This window comes from Gymnogyps californianus, chromosome 2 (genome assembly GCF_018139145.2).
Source record: "Gymnogyps californianus isolate 813 chromosome 2, ASM1813914v2, whole genome shotgun sequence".
Taxonomy (NCBI): domain Eukaryota; kingdom Metazoa; phylum Chordata; class Aves; order Accipitriformes; family Cathartidae; genus Gymnogyps; species Gymnogyps californianus.
Window position 1 is genome coordinate 4,450,563 of NC_059472.1, and position 21,067 is coordinate 4,471,629.

Here is a 21,067-nt window from a genome sequence, read left to right on the forward strand (position 1 = left end):
TCTGAATCTTTTAAAATCTTCGATATTTCATTATCTTTGGAGTCTGGTTTAGGGTGCATTACTGGAGTAATAAATTGTTAAAAGTGCAAAGAGCATTAAAGACCCCTGTGATAAAATAGCCTTTGACTACTTCCAGAGACTCTGGGCGCTTCCCTGGCTAGAAACGAACATGAAACGAACATGAAACGAAGGCAAATTGTGACCATCAGTGTAACAGAAATGTAGTTAGTTGTATGCTTAGATAAACAAGGATAGCAATTTGCCTTAGCTTAAAAATATAATGAGAATCACGACTTACTTTAGCTATCTAATGAAGTATCTAACATACCCATATCAAATGAGACTTTAATCAGAAAAAATTCCTTCGTCATAATAACAGAAATAAACTGGAGATTTGTCAATGGTAGGTTTCATCATAAAATTTGTCACAAATTCGCAGAGAAACAGTGGAAAATCACTTACTTGTGTCTGCTTCAGTTCTTCGTGTTTAAGATGGGGTTAAATATTTCCCTGTCTAGTATGATTCGTCTATTTTTAATCTGCAAGTTCTTTCAGGCAGTGGCTGTCTCTGGCTGTGCCTCACTCAGTCTGTGGAAGACTGAATGAAAATCCAAAGTATAAGCCCTTCTGACAGACTACCAGCACAATTGGAGTATTTTTAATGATAAAAGATCAATATTAGTGTATCTTTGCAAATTATCTGCCCTGCTGGCTTTTTAGGGTCCTTTAGCAGGATATGCAAGTTGGAATTATTCTTTAGTGCTTTTAGAAAGAAAGGAAAGGGCTCTGGAGTAGCTTTAAACAAGAAATGGATATATTTGTCCCCCCAAACTGACCCTGAAAGAACACGGGGTCAGTTTAATTACAGTCAGTATTCACATGCCTACATTTCTCTAAATAAAAAAAATTTTCATTCTCATGCTGTGTGTGTCCATTTTATGTATATATACATACAGACATATGAAGGAAGTTATATTTACACTGATGTAGATATGCATTTTATCCATTTTCATTAACTCCTCATCCAGTCTCATCTGAAAGTGAATTGAAGAGTCAGAGAAATCCTCTTTGTTTTTATGAGCCAGAATTAGTGCACTAGAAAAGCACTCTAATTTTGCTGAACTTGTGTCTTCAGATCAGTGTTAACCTTTGTTTCACATCCACTCTTCCTTTGTCTTTCCATGTAATTAATGTTGTCCTCAAAGAATAAATATAACATACCTGGATTTGCTGGGGAGATGAGAAAAATGACCGGTTTCTGTGTGAAAGTAATTGGTGTGGTCTTATTTTTACTTTTTAAAACAACCGAGCCCCAGGTTCCTATATCTTGCTTAAAACATATAAAATAGAAATTTGTTTTTTGCTTGTATCAGGAGAATAGTGCATCTGGATGTCTTTATTAGTTTCTGTGTCCAAATGCAGTGTTTAAAAAGCTCCAGTAATTGGCCCCATTTGCAGGCTTGGAGAGGGAGCCAAGTACATATAAGCCGTCCTCAGGCAGGAAGCAGGAATTAATGCGCAGCGTTTCTCATCCTGTGGTTGAAATTCTGCTGTTGGGAAGCAAACAATTCTTAAAAAAAAAAAAAACAAACTTGTGCTGCGTTTGAGAAAATTAAAATGCAGGTTTTCCAATGTTGTGTTAGGGAAATGGTACTATCAATATTTATAACAAGCATTTTTACACATGCGCTGAGAATGGGTGGTTGAGAAGCAGTCGAGAAGGCTGCCAGGAGTTTCAGTAGCTGCAGTTGCAGAAGCGCATAGTCGCAGCAGCGGGGGTGTATAGACTGGAATGAAATGACATCTGTATTTGTCAGTGTAAATTTTTAACAGTACTTTCCTGTCTTTAAAATGATTTTATGCCTAGGTCGCGTGACTCGGTAAGCAGAGTACAGAATGAAATTTTAATTTTTGTTTTAGAAACCCGATGTGCGGCTCTCCAGAAGCAGCATCGACCGAGAGGATGGAGGTCTCCAGGGCCCAGTAAGTATGTGTGGGATCTTTCCATCTCCCAGCTCTTTCTCCAGTTTCCTGGTAGAACGTGTTGTATGCTGTCTTGATTATGGGAGATTATTTAAATTTTTTTTCTAAATGTTTCCACTATTATTCCATGGTTCTGCAACTTTCCAAGAGGCTCAGCTTCTGTGGGAACAGCAAACTTGTTCATGCAGCAGTTTGGGGGATTTGGGGTTTGTTGGGTTTTTTCCCCTTGAAGCTGCTGTTGAAAAAAATACTAATATGTTTCCACAAATATGTTGCAATAATTTTTAAATGGTCATGTGCTGTATAATTGGGCCTTTTATTTAAAAATGTGGATAGTTTTCTGAAAGTTCTGTCAACAGGAAGCAGGATTAAAATAACTTTTGCAGTTGTTTAAATATCTGAAGGGTTTTCTTACAAGGAATGTAAATGTTACTGTTGTATTACCCAGAAATCTGTTTGGGGTAAATGATCCGCGATGAACCAAATGGAATAAACCCCATAGCCATTCATTTATTGCCAGACAACAGCTGCAGCTGTGGTAGTCTTTCTTACTGGCTTAACTCCTGTCTGTTTAACTAAAAACATCTCTCCAATTGTTTAATTGCCATTGGAATCTCTGAATCATACTGATCGAAAGGAGAGGTTAGGCTAGGGACTGTTAATGATAGAAACCTGATGCTTCATCTACTGTTTGTCCCCAGGGATCACCTTTAAAGTGTTTCAAGTTAATGTTTTTAATTCACTTTCCTTGTTCATTTGGGAAGTGATTGTAAACTCCTAGTTTGGCTTTAGTATTTCTTCACTACCTAAGAATTTAGGGACTCTTCCTGCATTTGCAGCCAAAGTACAATCATGAATGAGTATATTAATGACACACTGCAGCGTGGTCTCTAGAGACATTCATGTCTGGAAGCTGCTAAATTTTTTTCCATGAAATTGAAGACGACTATTAGGTATTGTTATGTCTTTGCTATTGTTGCATCTTTATATAAGAGGAAGTAAAGTATCGCTGCATTTTGTGCTACTCATGAAGATGCTTTGAGATAACTGGGAGATTTTGAAGTCACATCAGAGGTTTGATTCAGGTGGCTATCAGTGGCAATTGGTTTAAAGTACAACTTCTTGCAGCCAGCTAGTTTCTCTGACTGCTGCTTGATTTCAGCATGACTGCCTGGGGTTAGAATAAAAAATACAACACCCAGATCCCAGACTGCTTGTAGAGGAAGTCCTGTCTTCCCAGACGAGGTAGAACAATTTCACACCCCATTTGAAAGAGTGTGAAGAAAACACTTAGTGATCATTGACAAAATATGTTTTAAAAGAGAGTCTACTTTGTGATACCTACATTTCTAGTTCCAGAATTTCATTTTGCATTTTTATAGTTCTTAATACATTCAAAACGGAACTCTGACTGACTTCATTTGCAGTGGGAAATGTCTAATGCTTCTGTGAGTCAATCTCAATTTCTCATTGAGAGGAGGAGAAATAGGCAGTGGTCATTTCTAGGAGAACTAGGATTAAATAATTGCCCAGCGTTACACAGATTTCTGTGACAATGGTGAGGACAGAATCCAGTTCACTGAGGTCATTGACATCTTCCCCACAAAGTGACTTTTTGTTTGATTAGTTGTTGTGGCACTCGGAATGGTGTAGAGCAGAAAGCACAGCAGCTCTGCTTCCTGCTCAGATCAGCAGCATCTGTGCAGTTCAGAGACCCTGGGAGGGAGAAGGAGTAATACATGATCCCGTTCTTGGATAGGATGGTACAAATGAACAGTTACCACATGCACTTGAGTAGTTCCTAACTGATGAGCACATGGCTATATAACTTTGTGCACATTCATTTGATATATACTTTTAATATGCAATTTTCTGGAAGTAAAAATGCAAGAATTGTTTTAGTGGAATTTTACTCTCCTTCCTCTCTTCCCCCCTTTGTTTTCCCCCAGGATTATCAGATTTTAAATATTTAGATTAACAACACAAATCAAAGTTAATGACATGACTGATGGTGCTGGCAGAAAGCAGATGTTTTTTCTAACTATAGAGGGCAGACGTATGACTGTGTGAGATGATCGGCCAGTGGGTTTCAGAGGTTCATGGGACAGCAGAAGAGTTTCAGGACTTCAGATCTTTGGTTTCTACTCCTGGTTCCTGAAAGTGGAATTTGATTTTTTTCACGTCTGTAGTTACAGACTTGGAGTAGGAAGGGTGCTCCTTTATTTCTGGCCATCACATTTCTGCTGTAAAGCATTAAGTTGATAGAATATCATCTACAAAACTTACAAGAAATTCAGATTTCTCCCTATGCAATACATTTTTATGCAACCTTACTTTCTGAAAGTTGTGCTTCTTGCCTTAGTTTTCCATAGTAAACTGATAGCAATTAGCTTGAAGTAGAGAGTTACTGTGGGAATTTTCAGTTCGTGCAGTTAAAATTTGGCAAAGTTTTGAGCAGCTGAAAGCAGGCCTCATGAATTGCTAGGCAACCTTAGCCATAGGAGCCATTCTCAGATCTGCCTGTAATTTTAAAACCGTAACATGAATTTCTAAAAATGCCAGGCTGAAACTTTGAATAAATGCTGAACTACAATCGTGAGTATCCCTCCAATTTGTTAATGGAAAGATGAGTGAGTTGTCAAGGCATGAGCTCTCGGTTCAGTTTGAAGGATCTCCTGCAGACTTTCTGTGTGCGGTTGGGCAAGTTGCTTGGTGTCCTCACAGTCGTCTAGCACCGAAATGAGGTGGCGGTGGAGTTAGAAGCTAAGGAGTAGCAAGTGTGCTGCTATTGTCCCTGTTACCTGGGTGTGTTTCTGAAAATAGAGAATGCGAGACGTTCAAAAACAGTTGATTAAAAGGTCGGAAAAGAAATTTAATGAATTAACATTCTTAGGTGGTGATTTATGATAGCGTTATCCAGAGCTGAAGGTGAATTGAAGCAAAAACTGTTTTCATACCATTAAAAGTGAATCTTAAGCAGTCTGAATGTCATCTTCAGAGTGTTGAAAAAAGCAGCTTCCTGAGGTCTGATGCAAAGAAGTACTCTGTCTTTGCAGAAAATGGTCTTTATTTTATAAATAAATACCTTTTGGAGATGTTTCAGTACTAGACCTATTGAATTCTAACTGCCTTCAGTATTTTACTTTGCAATGGAAACTCCTTTAAACAGATGTGCTTGCATAAATGTGACTCTGTTGGGATTGTAATGCTTTTTATGAAACAACAACTGCAAATTTTGTGTAAAATATTACTTTGGTTGTGACCAAATAGATTTTCATCTTTCATAGAATCATAGTATATCTCAAGTTGGAAGGGACCCATAAGGATCATTGAGTCCAACTTCCTGCTCCTCGCAGGACTACCTAAAACTAAACCATATGACTAAGAGCATCATCCAGATGCTCCTTGAACTCTGACAGGCTTGGTGCCGTGACCACTTCCCTGGGGAGCCTGTTGCGGTGACCGACCACCCTCTCCGTGAAGAACCTTTTCCTAATGTCCAATCTGAACTTCCCCTGACGCAGCTTCATTCCATTCCCTTGTGTCCTATCGCTGGTCACCAGAGAGAGGAGATCAGCACCTTCCACTCCGCTGCCCCCCTTGAGGAAGCTGTAGACTGCGATGAGGTCACCCCTCAGCCTTCTCTCCTCCAAGCTGAACAAGACAAGTGACCTCAGCCGCTCTTCAGAAGTCTTGCCCTCGAGACCTTTCACCATCTTGGTCACCCTCCTCTGGACACACTTTAATAGTTTGATGTCCTTCTTATATGGAGGTGACAAAACTGCACAGAGTTATCAAGGTGAGGCCGCACCAGTGCGGTGTAGAACGGGACAATCAGCTCCCTTGACCGGCTAGCTATGCTGTGCTTGATGCACCCCAGGACACAGTTGGCCCTTTTGGCTGCCAGGGCACACTCTTGACTCATATTCAACTTGCCACCAACACAAACTCCCCGATCTTTTTCCTCGGGGCTGCTCTCCAGCATCTTGTACCCTAGTTTGGATAACCAGGATTACCCCGTCCCAAGTGCAGAATGTTGCACTTGCTCCTGTTAATTTTCATACGGTTGGTGATTGCCCAGCTCTCTAGTCTATCCAGATCTCTCTGTAAGACCTCTCTACCCTTGAGGGAGTCCACAGCTCCTCCTAGTTTAGTATCATTGGCAAACTTACTTAATGTACATTCCATTCCTATGTCCAGATCATTTATGAAAACATTAAAGAGCATTGGCCCTAAAATTGAGCCCTGGGGAACCCCACTGGTGACTGGCCGCCAGCCTGATGTAACCCCAGTTACTAAAACTCTTTGAGCCTGACCCGGCAGCCAATTGTTCACCCAACGTATTATGGACTTGTTTAGCTGTGTGCTGGACATTTTGTCCAGAAGGATGCTGCGACAGACAGTATCAAAAGCTTTGCTAAAGTCCAAAACCACCACATCTACTGGCTTCCCTTGGTCAACTAGATAGGTGACCTTGTCATAAAAGGAAATTCAGTTGGTTAAGCAGGACTTCCCCCTCGTGAACCCATGCTTGCTATGATCAATGACTGCGTTGTCTCTCAAGTGTTTTTCAATAACTCCCAGAATAACCTTCTCCATAATTTTACCAGGCACTGAAGTGAGACTGACAGGCCTGTAATTACCAGGGTCTTGCTTCTTACTCTTCTTGAAAATAGAGACAACATTTGCCAGCTTCCAGTTGCCTGGGACCTCTCCAGATTTCCAAGACCCTTGAAAAATAATGGGAGAGAGGTCCCGCAATAACATCGGCCAGCTCTTTCAGTACCCTGGGATGAATCCCATCAGGCCCCATAGACTTATGTGCATCCAGCTGGAGCAGCAAGTCTCAAACAGTTCAGAGTCGGCTGGGAGCTTATCATCCCCCCCAGTCATGGTCTTCCAACACAGGGCTCCAGGGGTCCCAGGGTCCATCATCAGTGTTGAAGACAGAGGCGAAGAAGGCATTAAATGTCTCCGCTTTGTCTATGTCCCTATTTGTGAGGTGACCAACCTCATTAAGTAACGGACCAATGTTATCTCCGATTCTCCTTTTGCTGTTTACGTATTTTAAAAAGCCCTTTTTGTTTTCCTTCAGAGTGCTGGCCAGCTTGAACTCGAATCGAGCTTTGGCCACACAAATTTTCTCCCTACAGTGGTGAACAGCATCTCTGTAGTCCTCCCGTGTCACCTGTCCTTGCTTCCAATGTCCGTACACTTTCCTTTTCCGCCTAAGTTCTAGAAGAAGATCCTTGCTCAGCCAAGCAGGCCTTCTGCTCTGCTTGCTTGACTTCTGACACTTTGGAATTGCCTGCTCCTGCGCTCTTAAGAGATGGCTCTTAAAAAGTGACCAGCATTCATGGACCGCAATACCTTCAAAAGCAGATTCCTAGGGGACCTTACTAACTAGCTCCTTCAGCAGCCTGAGGTCTGCTCTCTCCAGGGTCAAAGTTTTGCTGGCAGTTTTGCTCCTGTCTCCAACGATTTGAAACTCAACTACTTCGTGGTCACTGTAACCGAGACAGCCACCAATCACCACCTTGCCCATGAGTCCCCCTCTGTTTACAAACACCAAATCTAGGAGGGCACCTTTCCTAGTCGGCTCCCTTAGTACCTGCGCCAAGAAGTTATCTTCACCGTGCTGCAGAAATTTCCTGGACCTGTTCGTGTCCACTGTATGATATGCCCAGTTGACGTCTGGGAAGTTACAATCACCCATAAGGACAGGGGCACCTGATCTAGAGATGTCCCTTAATTCCTTGTAGAATAATTCATTGGTGTCATCATCCTGGCTGGGTGGTCGACAGTAGACTCCCACAACATCTGCTTTATTTGCTTTCCCCTTCATCCTTACCCAGGGGCTCTCAACCGTGTCGTCGCCAACTGTAAGCGCCATACAGTCCAAGCCCTCCCTTACATACAGCGGCACCTCTCCCCCCGTGCCTTGCTGGCCCTGCCTATCACTCCTGAAGAGCCTATAAGCGTCCATCATGGCACACCAGTCACAGGACTCATCCCACCAGGTTTTGCTTATGCCAGTGATGTCACAGTTCCGGACCGGGCCAAAGCTTCTAGGTCCTCTTTATTCCTCACGCTGCGCACATTAGTATAAAGACATTTCAAGTGTGCTCCAGTGTACTCAGGACATCATGGAGCAGACTGAAGGACCTTGCTAGCACACCATCTCAAACATTGGGGTGCCACCCCCAGGCTTAATCTCTAGCGAGCCTGGTCGTATCCCTTTCCCCTTCAAATCTAGTTTAAAGCTCTTTCAATCAGCCCTGCTAACAACTCCTGCACAAAGATCCTTTTCCCCCTTTGAGACAGGTGTACCCTGTCTGTCGCCAGCAGGCCCAGTGTTGAGTAGATCAATCCATGATCAAAAAACCCCAAATTCTGTTGGTGACACCAGTCATGGAGCCAGGTATTGACCTGCTGGGTCTTCCTGTTTCTTTCCTCATCATTCCCTGCAACTGGAAGGATAGAAAACACTGCTTGTGCTCCTGATCCTTTAACCAGTCATCCCAAGGCCCTGAAGTCTCTCTTGACTGCCCTGGGACTTCTTATTGCAACATCATCACTGCCTACATCAAAAGGCAATAATGGATAATAATCCAAGGGCCGTACCAGGTAGGAAGTTTTCTCACCACATCTTTAACCCGGGCCCCAGGGAGGCAGCAGACTTCCCTAAGAAGTGGGTCCAGTTGCATATTGGGCCTTCTGTTCCCTGCAGAAGAGAGTCTCCTATGACAATGACCCGTCTTTTTTAGTTTATGGAAGTGGTTTTGACGCAGAGTATAAGCGGACTTAACCTTGGCTACACCTTCAACCTCGATGAGCCATCATCCTCGTAATTGTTCGGTTCCACTTGCAGCTCCTCGTACCTATTATGCCGGGGCACCTGGGAAGGTGGGGGAGTCACAGAGGAGATGCGCCTGCTGCGCCGGGCAGGAACTTGTCGCCATTGCCCCCTATGCCTTAAGTTACTGCGTTCTGCCGGGTGGGGAGAGGATAGGGAATCCTCTGTATCATGTGTCCTGTCTGCCTGACAGGCCTGTCCCAGGGATGGTAGGGTGTGGTTCCAGTAGTCAGTCTCTCTCTCAGACTCCCTGATACTCCTCAGCCTCCTCACCTCCTCCCGGAGCTCTGCCACTAAGCGGAGGAGTTCCTCTCCCTGGGCGCACCTCCCACAGGGGTGCTCACTGCTGCCGTCCCGTAGTGGCACAAGAGCACGGCACACCCTGCAGCCTGACACCTGGCTGGCACCGTGTTCCCACCGGAGCTCTGTCTGGGCAGCTGCGTCAGTCAGGGCAGGTGCAGAGCTTAGAGAGGACATGGCTGCCTGCCGAGTGGATACTGTTACTCCCTGGTTGAGCGGGAAGAGTTACAGCGCCCTTCCTACATGTCCTTCTGCGTGAACTGCCGCATTGCACCCTTTTTTCCCTGTCCTGGTCACTAGTTCTCCCCAGGGGCTTCTTTTGTAGGTGTGAGGGAGGCTTGGCCGCTGTCGCTCCTGGCCCCGCCCAGGTCTCCTCAGCCGCTGTGGCGCGAGCTGCGGGCTCCTGGCGGGTCTCTCCGCTCCCCTCAGGTTCCCCCGGTTGAGGAAACCGCCCTGTGCACCGCGCTGGAGCGCTCCGCTGCCGATCGTGCCGGCACCAGAGCTGCTCGCCTCAGCAACTGAGGTTGGCGTGAAGGTTGTATAAATATAAGTGCCAAGGAAAGTCACTTCAATCTGTTATTAAATAATTCCAGATGAATAAGTGAATTGACCTTAACTAAAAGCTTTGCAACAAAATCAAAAAGTAAACCAGCTTAGAAAGCTGTTACCATTATGGAAACCATTCAGCAGTGCAGAAATAGTTTAGTCTTCTAATTGTTGCACTGCCATTTCTTCTTTACCACTGTGACTTCTACAGTTTGATCTCTGAATACAGACTAAAAATGATTGTGAATATACCACCACGTTTGATTAGTAATGAAGGATAAACTGTAATGTGGAGGCCAGGGCTGTTGCGAGCGATACAAAATAAATGAAAATTCTTTTCTTACTCTGTAAATAATATACCTGTAGTTAGGAGCTTAGCTAATGATGGTGAATAGGGATGTATTTTTAAGAGTGCTGAGAACTGTTTGAAATTGTGCTGATGAAAGTTGTGAGCACTGTAATAACTAGTCTAAATGTATATTTTATTTTATAGGCTGGTAACCAGCACATATATCAGCCTGTGGGTAAACCAGGTAAGCAGTAAATTCATATACTGTCATCTTGAATCCTTGATTACAGGTCTTCTAGCAGCAGTAGTGAACAATGATTTATGTCAGTATTTTCATACAAGGGGTGGATTCAATTCCAGATAATTACACATAGATGTTTCGATGCACTATGTGTTTAAATTCCCCGTGCAGTCCCCAGAGATGTAGTCATTAAAGCCAAGAAAGAGTTTCATCCACAGGCGGAAAGTGTCTAGAGGAAGCTGAGTCACTGTGTAGGACTTCACCGTGTGTGGAGTTCAGACATGTAAAACAAAAGTAGATACCTAAATTTAGGTTTCTCAATCTCAAAGTGAATCACACCCAGGATTTCTGCCATGAAGAAGTCCGATTTTCCCAGTCATATGCAGCATGTGTGGCACTCAGCTGTGGTACGAAGAGGTGAGTACCTCTCAGGTCTGGGGTAGGTGTACTGGGATGAGTAGCAGTTGCCCCACGAAGGGATTTTCAAAGTATCTTACTAAAACAGCCATGTTCTCATAATCGCAGGAAAAGTTGATGAATTCCACAACCTTTTCTGTCTGCATTTCTTCAGTAGAAACACAGATTAAAGTGTAGCTCCTACAAACAATGGATTTACTGTAAGACCCATAAAGATGTACATCTCCTCTGCTAGTACAGTAAAGCACGTGTAGCCTTTGTAGTGTTGACAGACCAAAATTATAGAGGTACATCTGATATGCTGGTCCTCTAAAATGCAAGTTGTTTTGTTAACCAGATCACGCAGCTCCGCCAAAGAAACCTCCCCGCCCTGGAGCCCCCAGCCATTTGGGCAGCCTTGCAAGCCTGAACAGCCCTGTGGACAGCTACAACGAAGGCGTGAAGGTACATTGCTCAGTGTCACATGAAATACACTTCAGAAAATTAAACATCAGCACTCTGAGATAGTTTGCTGTTCCTGAAGTAGAGACCATGGAAAGCAAAAGCAGCTACGTTTCCCAAGTAAATGTTGTCATGGGGCAAACATGCAGTGGCAGCATTCCAGGGAAGTGGGCAGTTGACTGGTAGGCTCATATCCTCCATTACTGTGATTCAGCATGTTCCTCACCTAGAACCTTTCCCAGGCGAGCTTATTTCTAGTTTGAGGAGTATATGAGATCTCCCATATGGAGTCAGCCTTCCTGCTCAGCAGCTTTGTTAAGCAGGAAGGAGCACACCCACGGTTCCCAGTACTCAGGTGGTACCAAAGTCTCCTGTCCTTGGTCACAGAGAAGTGAGACATGTCTGAACTGTGGTGCGCCAAAAAGCTCTTGCTGCAGCACCAAGGCTCCTAAAACCCTACTAGTTCTGGAGAACAAGGGAAGAGGGGAAATGGGCTGTCTGACCTGTGATTGACATACTTTCTAATGTGTTGTCTCATCTCCAGTAAACAGGCAATAAAGCCAAAAATGAAACTTTACAGTTTTCTAGCAGAGAGATGCTGCAGGGCGCTGTGAAACACAGCGTCCTGTCCCCTGTTGCAGTCGGTGTCGATGGAACTGCTCCTTAGTATGTCAGTCACTTTTAAAATCATGCCTCTAGGTGCCCATCTGCCTTTGGGACTCCATTACCTTTCTAATCTTCAGGAAACACAAACCTGAGTGACCTCAGGGCCTCCTGAGGGGATCCAGTGGAGCTATTTCCGATGCTAGCAGTTTCCAGCAGCTAGATATAATAGTGGTTGGGAATTCTCTGTCAGTAATACTCTAACAGAAATGCAGCTGATCTATACACATCACCGTTTTATTATTTCACGACCTTTGCAGACAAATACACCTCCACAAAGACTGTTGGTCTGACGGCAGTATTACTGACCAGAGCGTTAAAGCAGGATCGCTCCTGCTGCTGCTCCCATTCTGTCAGTTGATGCCATCAGTAGCACCCAGGGAGGTGATGTATTTGTGCTCCAGCTATTTCCCGAGAGGAGAAAGATGGGGTCTGCATTAGAGCGCAGGCTTCTGCAAATACACCGGGGCAATCCCTCCTGTAATACAACAGCTAGTGCTAATAGTACAGCTCCTCACGGAAGGAGAACCTCTGGCTAATCTAAGCCCTGCCAAGCCCGTAGTAAAGAATGTGAATCCATGTTGTGGGAGACACAGCTATTGTGATAAGCGACACTTATTTTAGGTGGTTTAAGAAAATACAGAAAAAATCCAGTTCATCTGACCGTGAAATTCAAAACTTGCCATCAAAGCAGTATGTTTAGCACAAATCGATCTCAGCCACCGCCTGCCTGTCTCACTCTTGGTCTCTTGTTCTGAGATTATCGGAATAATTAAGAATCAGCGTAAATAAACAGCAGTGGTGAATTTGAGCAGGATTATTTATTATAAACTGATGCCAGTGCTTTTCAAGCTGCCAAGCCTCAGAAAATGTCAAAAAGCAGTAACAGATGTGTTACTAAACTTGGCTTCTCTAAATTTTCCTTTCTAAATGCTGATACTGGAACATGAAAAATGTTTTCAGAAATACATCCTTTTGACAACAAACAAACCTGAGCAGCCAAAGTCATCAGTAATAACAAGTGAACAAGATTTGTGTACTAAATAGCTTCTTCAGCAGAAAAGAAGGGCTGATTTTGTTTTTTCTGTCAAGAGTTTCTTGAAATTGGATTGTTTTACGCCCCTTCAAGAAAACAGCCCATTATTTTTTAATAGTGTATAGCTTTGTTAATGTCTGCAGTCCTAAACTGAAGATGCTTCTGAGGTTCATTTCAGACTCCCTTTTCTGTACACCCATTTCAGACTTCCATTTCAGTCTCCCTTTTCCACAGAATACAAATTAAAATAAGAGGATTTGGACCGCTTGCCCTCAGGAACCTTTAGGGCACGCACCAGGAAATACTTGGGTTCGTGTTACTTGCTGAGGCAAAGTCAGCCAGTCCACACAAAGAAACTTCTGACTTCATAGTCTCCAGAGCAATACTGCTGATGTTGGGTACAAACAAAACGGTTAAGAAACGCAGATGTCCGTACTCTTGAAATGTTAGGGCCTGGCTGTAGGAATTAAGTGGGTTGGGTATAATCCATCTAGAATGGGTTCTTGGTAGTTCTTAACCACGACTGTGATTAGTCACCGCAAACGAGAGCTGCACAGTTGGATGACCATGTATTTCCTGTCATGACTTATCTAAAGAAAAAAAACTTTCAGAAAGATGAATACAACTTTTCTTAAATCTATTGATTGATTGTGTAAAGGGACCAGTGTTGCACAGGACGTGTTGTTTCCCACCATTGCAGAGGCCCTCTACTCCATTTACCACTTTGCTGCTCGCCAGACTGGCTTGCTCCTGTCAAGCTTTGCATGATCTCTTCCCCATGTGTTTAGTAAAAAGTAAGCATGGGTGCATGGCAAATACTTCCACTTCCTACGCGGGTGCACAGTAGGTCGTCAGCACACGGTGCTTCCGTAACAAACGGACCAAGAGCTAACATGAATGACTGCCGATACTGTTGAGGATGCTTTTTTGTTGCAGGCTTTTTAACTGGTCTCTTATTGCTACACATGTTTTGGGTTTGGTTTGGTTTTTTTCCTGCTGAGTTTTATTAATATTGTTTTTCTTTTTTCCCTTCTTTTGGTAAATTTCTTTAACCTTCCCCCACATTCTGCTCAACCATAGCCATGGAGGGTAAGCAGTGCGTGAGCGTGTGTGTACGTGCCCTATTCCAAAATGTCTTTGCATGTGACTTTGCCAGATGACTGTTTAACTTCTCGATTGCTGAAACCAATTAGAATCACAGCCTTTCACTGGTGATTGAAGCAATTACAGTGTTCTTTTTCCTAAGGTATTTGCTGATCAATACGCTAGATTGAATCTCTGTAATAGTTGTCAGTACCCACTTAGTGAAATCCAACAAAATGGAATCACCATGCACTAAATCCTGCACTCCTTCCTTAGACAAAGTTTCATCCAAGTGTTTTGTAGTTTCATCAAGGTAGTATCTCAGGTGCTTTCAGTGGAACATCTCTGTAGCTAGGACCAGTTGTAAGAACCAGTAGTAACCCAGTGTGGTGGGCTGAAGTGCCACGAGCCATCTCTGATCAAAAGGGTGGACGGCCGCTGTGTGACCAGTAGGAAATAAGCAATTTTTTAACCTGCTGCTCCCACTGAATGGCTGCTTGGGCATCCCGTAGCAGTGAATAGCTGCAGGGAACTGGGATGCTTGTAGTTTTACAGTTCAGGAGCAGATACTGAGGACCTTACAGAGGAAGTTTTCAAAGTGTGTTTCTTTTCTGACCCAGGATTATTTTGGTCTGTCTTGGATTTAACTCTAGACAGATCTGACTCAATGGAAGTTTTGCTTGAGTAAGGACTACAGGATTTTTAACCTATTGGCTTTTTTCTGGTCTATTGGAAACCAACTGCATGAAAACATTCGGTGTTTCCCACCTGTACTGGTGACACCATTTTTGTTAATCTGCTGTGAATTTTCACTAACAAAACAATAACATGTACTGCAATATTCTCTCTTTACTATGTCAGTACATTAACTGTGTACTCTGACATTGTTTTGGAGCACAAAACAACTTTCTGGAACGAGGGACCTGATACCTGTTACCTTAGCAGTGGAACTTGTCCATCAGTAGTGAACCACTTAGACGTGTCAAGTACTCTGTACTCCTTGTTCCTCAAATTATTTTCTTCTCTGTTGTGGGAGTTATACTGGAAGCTCTTCAGGGAAATCCTGGTAAAAATTCCCCAGTGTCATTTCACAGATCAGGTTCAGTCAGAAGAACTAAAGGAAACTTCCTTCAGATCCGGAGTGAGCGTGCTCAGCCAGGACAGGGGACCCAGTGGGACCGGGCGGGGGGCTGTTGCGAATACGAGACCTTCCCGGCGGTCTGCGGAGGTTGGGAAGTTGCTGAGCCCCATCTGCTGGGGACAGGAGGTTAAACAACCCCTCTCTGCTTCCAGATTCAGCCACAGGAAATCAGCCCTCCTCCTACGGCCAACCTGGACCGCTCCAACGACAAAGTCTACGAGAATGTGACTGGGCTGGTGAAAGCAGTCATAGAAATGTCCAGTAAAATACAGCCAGCTCCACCAGAGGAGTATGTACCCATGGTAAAGGTATGGAGGCAATTCCTAAAATCCGTGTTTTCTTTCTCTCCTGAATGAGGTCTTCAAGTGGCATAGGAGAAACTTTCTGGGAGGTTGGAAGGAGAAAAGCTTTTTGTGTTTGCGGGGCGGGTAGCTTGTGGTCAGAGGGCTGGAGCTTTGGATACTGTTAACAGTATTGTGGGCAACGGTGCTTTTATTCCCCAGCTTGCCGGTGCTTGTCCGGGGGCAGGGAGTTGTGCACTATCTTCTCCGCATTTCACTTTTTTAAGAAAAACTTTTTTTTTTATTAACCCTTTGGCATCTTGTTTTGATGGTGAAACACAGAATTGCAGGTGGGATTTTAAAGTCTCTCAGCCATCTTCTAACTCCCTTCTTACCCAGATGAGGAATTAAGTATATCTGTTGCTTCCTGCACTCCTACAATTCTCTCATCCACTCATTCCAAGTTTATTATTAAAGTCTATTTCCTTAAATTTTTTTCATAGGAGGTTGGTTTGGCGCTAAGAACCTTGCTGGCAACAGTAGATGAGACCCTCCCAGTGCTTCCTGCAAGCACCCACAGAGAGGTATGTAGCGCTCCACTCACCTGATGCTCAGTCATGACATTTCAGGTTAGCCTCAGCCAGGACAGCTATCTGGGCATGTTTTGGTGCTCTCTTCTTTGCGTGTGCGTACATTTTGGTTCACTCAGCGATCTGAACTTTTGGGTTATAATTCTACATGAAATAAACTTCATTAGAATTGCTACGTGGCTTGTATTGACTTAAGTGAAGATGCTCAAACTGGATATAATTGAAGAGCATACAACACGCACCCATAGGCAGTTGACATAAAAACTGTTAGCAGTGCTTACACAAAGCCAGTACTCTAATGCAGGGAGACCATCTGGGAGGTAATTCTTAGTGAAAGTGTAATCTTTCATTAAACTACAACTTGCACACAAAGTCACTAAACAGGTAGTTGAGCATAGCTTGGTGCAGCTGGAAGGTTTTGATGAGAAACTATCCTGTAGTAACCTAGTTCTGGATGAGAAGTGACTGACATCTGTCAGTGAAGTTAATGAGTCAGGAGTAAAACCGTTTTCCTCCAAAACCTTGAATGAGTGTGATAATGAGAAAGCCAGAGAAGGGTTCTTTAAGTGCCATCTTAGAGAATCATCCTGACTGAGCCATGTGGTTCTGTTGAGTAACCTGTGTCTGGCTTCTTGACCTGTCTTATTTTTTAGAGCTACTTTTATGCTTTAGAGCTACTTTAATAATAGTAATAAAAAGAGTGATGATAATAGGGACCTGGAAGCCTATAACAAGTGTTAACTCTTCAGATGTGGGTTAAAACCACTATTAGCGATTTGGGTCTTGGTGCTGTTTAACAGCGGGCGGCTCAGCAGCTGACAAGGCTGCTCTTGATCTCCACGCAGTGTAGAGCAGCAGGTGCCCAAATTCCATCTGCTCCACGTGGTGCCCACAGGAACGGCCCCAGCTTCAATCAGAAATCTCAAGCAGGGGCTATTGAGGGAGGGCGGATAGTGCTGTTGCTCCGTAGCGTCGCTGCTGCGAGTGCAATGCTTCTAACAACTTGCACAGTTGACTGAATCTTCTTGTTCCAGATTGAGATGGCACAGAAGCTGCTGAACTCGGACTTGGCCGAGCTCATTAACAAGATGAAACTGGCACAGCAGTACGTCATGACCAGCCTGCAGCAGGAGTACAAAAAGCAAATGCTGACGGCTGCTCACGCTCTGGCTGTGGATGCCAAAAACTTGCTGGATGTTATTGATCAAGCCAGACTGAAAATGATCAGTCAGTCCAGACCGCACTAAGTACTGAGGGAAGAGTTTCATCAGTCTGAGAATTCTGCTTGCGAAAGGATGTTATTTCACCTTCCACCAGCAGTGAGGATTAACCCAGTGTAGTCCTGGCTTTCCAGCGCCTCTTGCTTCAGCAGACCTGACTGACCGCTGTTGGTTCTCTCTCATTACAAAAGTTTAACCAAGTTTTTCTCATAAAGCCAAGCTGGTCTGGGATTCAAAAAGTGGCATTATCACAAGATGAAGTTTGTACAGAAGTCCTCGGGAAATCACGGCTATGGAGCGCAACTCAGATTTGTACCATCGCATGGGACACGCTTAGCCTAGAGCTGCCACAGGGTTACGGTCTCAGAGCCAAAACTGTTCAAGCAGCAGATCGGAGAAAGATATTGTGAAGTGAAGAATTCGGGGAAACCTCAGGGCTGAGAATTCTTGCCCACAGTATATGAACTATCCAGACTGGAATTTTTTTATTAGAACACTTACGTCGCAATATGCTAATCACAATTTACAGAGAAAGAATAAAAAAGCTATATTTTCAAGACTTCAGTCATTTCAAGACAAACTAAAGCCCTCTTCATCTTCCTGCCTTTTACTTTTATGTGAATGTGTGAAGCATTTGTTTGGAACTAGCTGTAGAACACAACTGAAAACTCTCGTCTCTTTCACCAGAATAACGTGCCAGTTCTTTTGTAGCAATGTTGTTTTCCTTGGAAGCAAAAATGCTGCTTTGTACCAGAGCAATTCAGAGCTGCATTTAGAGGAGTTCTGTAACCATTCATGTCCCCCATTTTTATATAATTTATAAAGACAGATTAAAGCCATGTTGAATATTTTAAACCCACTGTAGTTAACTAACCCATCCTTTTGTCTATCTTGCCTGGGAGGAGTTACAGTAGAGCAGTGTAATTAGATTTTCCTTGGTTTTCCAGTTATGCCATCTGTTCTGTTAAAATAAAAACCACACTCCCTTTTTGCTGTTGAGGGATATAAATTATTCTCAGGAAGAATATAATGAACTGTACAGTTACTTTGACCTATTAAAAAGGTGTTACCAGTGAAATTCTGGCTATATTATTTTGTGTGCGCGTGCACCGCAGAAGAAACCCGTGAGTTTGCTTCGAATTTTTCCCCCACCCTAATCTGCAAGCTTTTAGGAATTCACTTATGCAGGACTTAAAGGAGCAACAGTAAGCGTGCAAGGAGGAAATCCAAGACTTAAGTAGTCTTCCAGAAAGCAGTTTTTCCTCTAACTGTGGAGCACAGGGAACAAGTCAGGGTTATCAGCTGTGTAAGTGACTTGTAATTACTTGGTGTCACTCCTTAAGACTTTTAAAATTTTTCTAGGGGAGGGTTTCTTTAAAAAGGGGCAGGGGAATCTAGCAGTTGAGTGGTTTGCAGGAACTGTTTTGGAAGCTCAGCAGAGTTCGCAGCAGCAGCAGCAGCAGGGGGTTGCACACACTAAATTCTTCCACGGGTGCCTGCGTTTTTCAAAAAAGAAATGAGGTCCAGTTTTGTGGGAAGATGGGACAGTGCGGAGTGCATCAACTTTTGGTCTAGATGTAGAACAACCCTCCTACACAACTTCGGAGTCCCTCTTACACACTTGGAACATTTTGCTAATGCGTAATTTTAATTTAATACTTTAGAACACAGTTTGAAAGACAGCCCTTGCCTTGTTCAGTTGCTCTGGAAAGTCCTGTTCACCAGTTACTTTAGAGGTACATACTTTTGAAGTTACTCCTTTCATATGCAAAGTTACACCATCTTCCACACCCACCCTTCAAAGCAGTTTTCAGAGATGCTCCTTAACTTTTTTTTCTGGAAGGGCAAAAAAACTACACACCTTATACAATCTAGGCTTGGTGCCTAGCACTGCAAGACTCAGTCTGCTTTTAAGTTGTATCCACTCATGAATAAACAGAATCCTAGCTTTAGCCTCCAACAAGGACCTCTAGCTGAGAATTGCCACTTTCCCCCCCACTCTTCAGCTCAACAACTGTCCTCCACTGTGAAGTGCACATAATCCCTGCTGTGCCACGGACCCTAGCTGCCCCTGAACAGATTAAATTACCTGGTACTCGAAACTGCCCGAGATGGAAGCTGCACTGTTCCTGAAACATTAACTAGAGACACTGCAGCTTCACCAAGAAGCTGCAGTACCAACCAAGTCGTAGGACTTTCACTAAACATGACACCACATCCTGTAGCTGCCAAGCTGTTACCACATCCCATGCTCATTGTGATTACATTTCCACCTTTGTCCATACACTGTGAATGCAATTCAGAGCTGTAACCGTCACTGTGCTATGCCTATGTTAAGTATGAAGAACCAACAAGGCAGGCTGTAAAACCCTAGATTAACATGCGATGACAGCAGTTTTGGTACCTGCAGGTAACCTGGCCATCCTTCATCCGCTCCCCTTCACATGCATCCATACAGGAGACAAGAGTACAATTAAATGTTCTTTATTACAGACAGGTACAAAACTAATTAGTCAAAAAGACCAAAGCCCATGTCATCATCAGATTCCTCTGACTCTTCCTTCTTTTCCTCTTCTTTCTTCTCCTCAGCTAGAAAAGGAGAAAGGAATCAGGATTTTTCCATTTTATCAGCTCGAGTGACATGCCACAAAAGACTTCACATACAGTGACTAACATCAAGAAACAAGACCTGAGCAATCCTAACAAGCTAAGCTAACAACCCAAGGAGACTAGTGTTTCCACTACTAGGAAAGTGGTTCTGTGCCTTCAAAATTAATTCCTATGAAATCTAAAAAACTTTACAAACCAGGTGCTCTGTTTAGCCATCAGGATGAGATCCTGATGATATACAGAAGGATCAGCCTTAATTCTGAGGTAACACTAATCCTGTACACTGACTCAAAGTGCAATTCCAGCCTTTCTAAAAGTGAGGGTCTGTTTTGCTCTAGAACACCCACGTGTATACTACAAAGCACACACCATATTAAAATTGCAAGAAGAGCCAAGCTGACTCTCCAATTGTTAACAAGTAGCTTTTTAACCAAGTATTTCTTCCAGCTGAAGATCACAACACTGGACACAGAAACCCACTTACCAGGGGCAGCACTGCCCGCAGGCGCAGCACCACCAGCAGGAGCAGCTGCAGCTGGAGCACCACCACCACCAGCTCCTACATTACAGATCAGGCTTCCAATGTCGATATTAGCTAGAGCCTAGGGAGAACAAGCACCAGTACAGCCTTGTTAACACAGGGGGTGTGGGGCGGCTTTGCTTCAGTCCTATGCACCTGCTAAGTCATGCCGCCAGTGCAGTGAGGAAACCGCATGATGACAAACCAGCAGCCTGCTTCACTCCCACCAGCAGTCGGTGTAACTCAGTGCTTTTTACACTCGTTAAAGGTAGCGCTTCCAAGCTAAACGTGCAGGGGGTCTATTGTCCAAGTCAGCACCACCAGGAGCCGTTGTTTGGTTGCGATCTGCACCCGGCAGCCCCCACACGAGACGGGGACGTCCCCACACGCTTCCCGCCGCCTCCACCTTCTCCCCTCACTGCCCCCCAAGATGCCCCAAGCAGCCCCGCTCCCGCCAGCCCGCGGCTCGCCCGCCAGCCCGGCCCGGCGCTCCCTCTCGCTCACCTTCGCGAAGAGGCCCGGCCAGAACGGCTCCACGTTCACTCCGGCCGCCTTGATGAGCGCGTTGATCTTGTCCTCCTGCAACGACAGCGGCGCTCAGCACCCAGCCCGGCCCCGCCGCCTCCCGCCCCGCCGCGCGGCCCGCGCCGCTGCCGGCCATGCCGCGGCTCGCCGCCATCTTGTGCCGGCGGGACCGGGGCCCGCACTCACCGTGACGGTGACCTCGTCGTCGTGCAGGATGAGGGCGGAGTAGATGCAGGCGAGCTCGGAGACGGAGGCCATGGTGGGGGCGCGGTGCCAGTCGCCGGGGTGGGACGGCCTTAGCTTCAGCTGAAGGACACAGCACCTT

The 21,067-nt window shown here is 44.5% G+C and overlaps 2 protein-coding genes across 11 annotated transcripts in view; one reads left to right on the forward strand and one right to left on the reverse strand.

The window, feature by feature from the left end:
- Window positions 1–18,159, forward strand: part of PTK2 (protein tyrosine kinase 2) — a 167,148-nt gene extending 148,989 nt beyond the window's left edge. For 5 of the 9 annotated variants that reach the window (XM_050891980.1, XM_050891981.1, XM_050891986.1 and 2 more), the window contains 6 exons: window positions 1,921–1,983; window positions 10,179–10,218; window positions 10,970–11,076; window positions 15,149–15,304; window positions 15,781–15,861; window positions 16,902–18,159. In XM_050891980.1, the coding sequence (XP_050747937.1) occupies window positions 1,921–1,983; window positions 10,179–10,218; window positions 10,970–11,076; window positions 15,149–15,304; window positions 15,781–15,861; window positions 16,902–17,114 (660 nt within the window). In that variant the 3' untranslated portion in view covers window positions 17,115–18,159. Of the gene's footprint in view, window positions 1–1,920; window positions 1,984–10,178; window positions 10,219–10,969; window positions 11,077–13,852; window positions 13,862–15,148; window positions 15,305–15,780; window positions 15,862–16,901 lie in introns of all 9 variants that reach the window. The other 4 variants (XM_050891979.1, XM_050891982.1, XM_050891984.1 and 1 more) reach the window with 2 other exon arrangements.
- A 1,396-nt stretch (window positions 18,160–19,555) lies between these two features.
- Window positions 19,556–21,067, reverse strand: RPLP1 (ribosomal protein lateral stalk subunit P1). Of its 2 annotated transcripts, XM_050892073.1 has the most exons (4): window positions 20,929–21,061; window positions 20,722–20,796; window positions 20,182–20,299; window positions 19,556–19,676 (listed from the first exon to the last, which is right to left on the reverse strand). In XM_050892073.1, exons 1-4 carry the CDS (start codon window positions 20,998–21,000, stop codon window positions 19,597–19,599), a joined length of 345 nt encoding a protein of 114 aa, XP_050748030.1. In that variant the 5' UTR covers window positions 21,001–21,061; the 3' UTR covers window positions 19,556–19,596. The 2 variants fall into 2 exon arrangements, with proteins under 2 accessions (XP_050748030.1, XP_050748031.1); XM_050892074.1 differs by lacking the exon at window positions 20,722–20,796 and having other exon boundaries at window positions 20,929–21,067.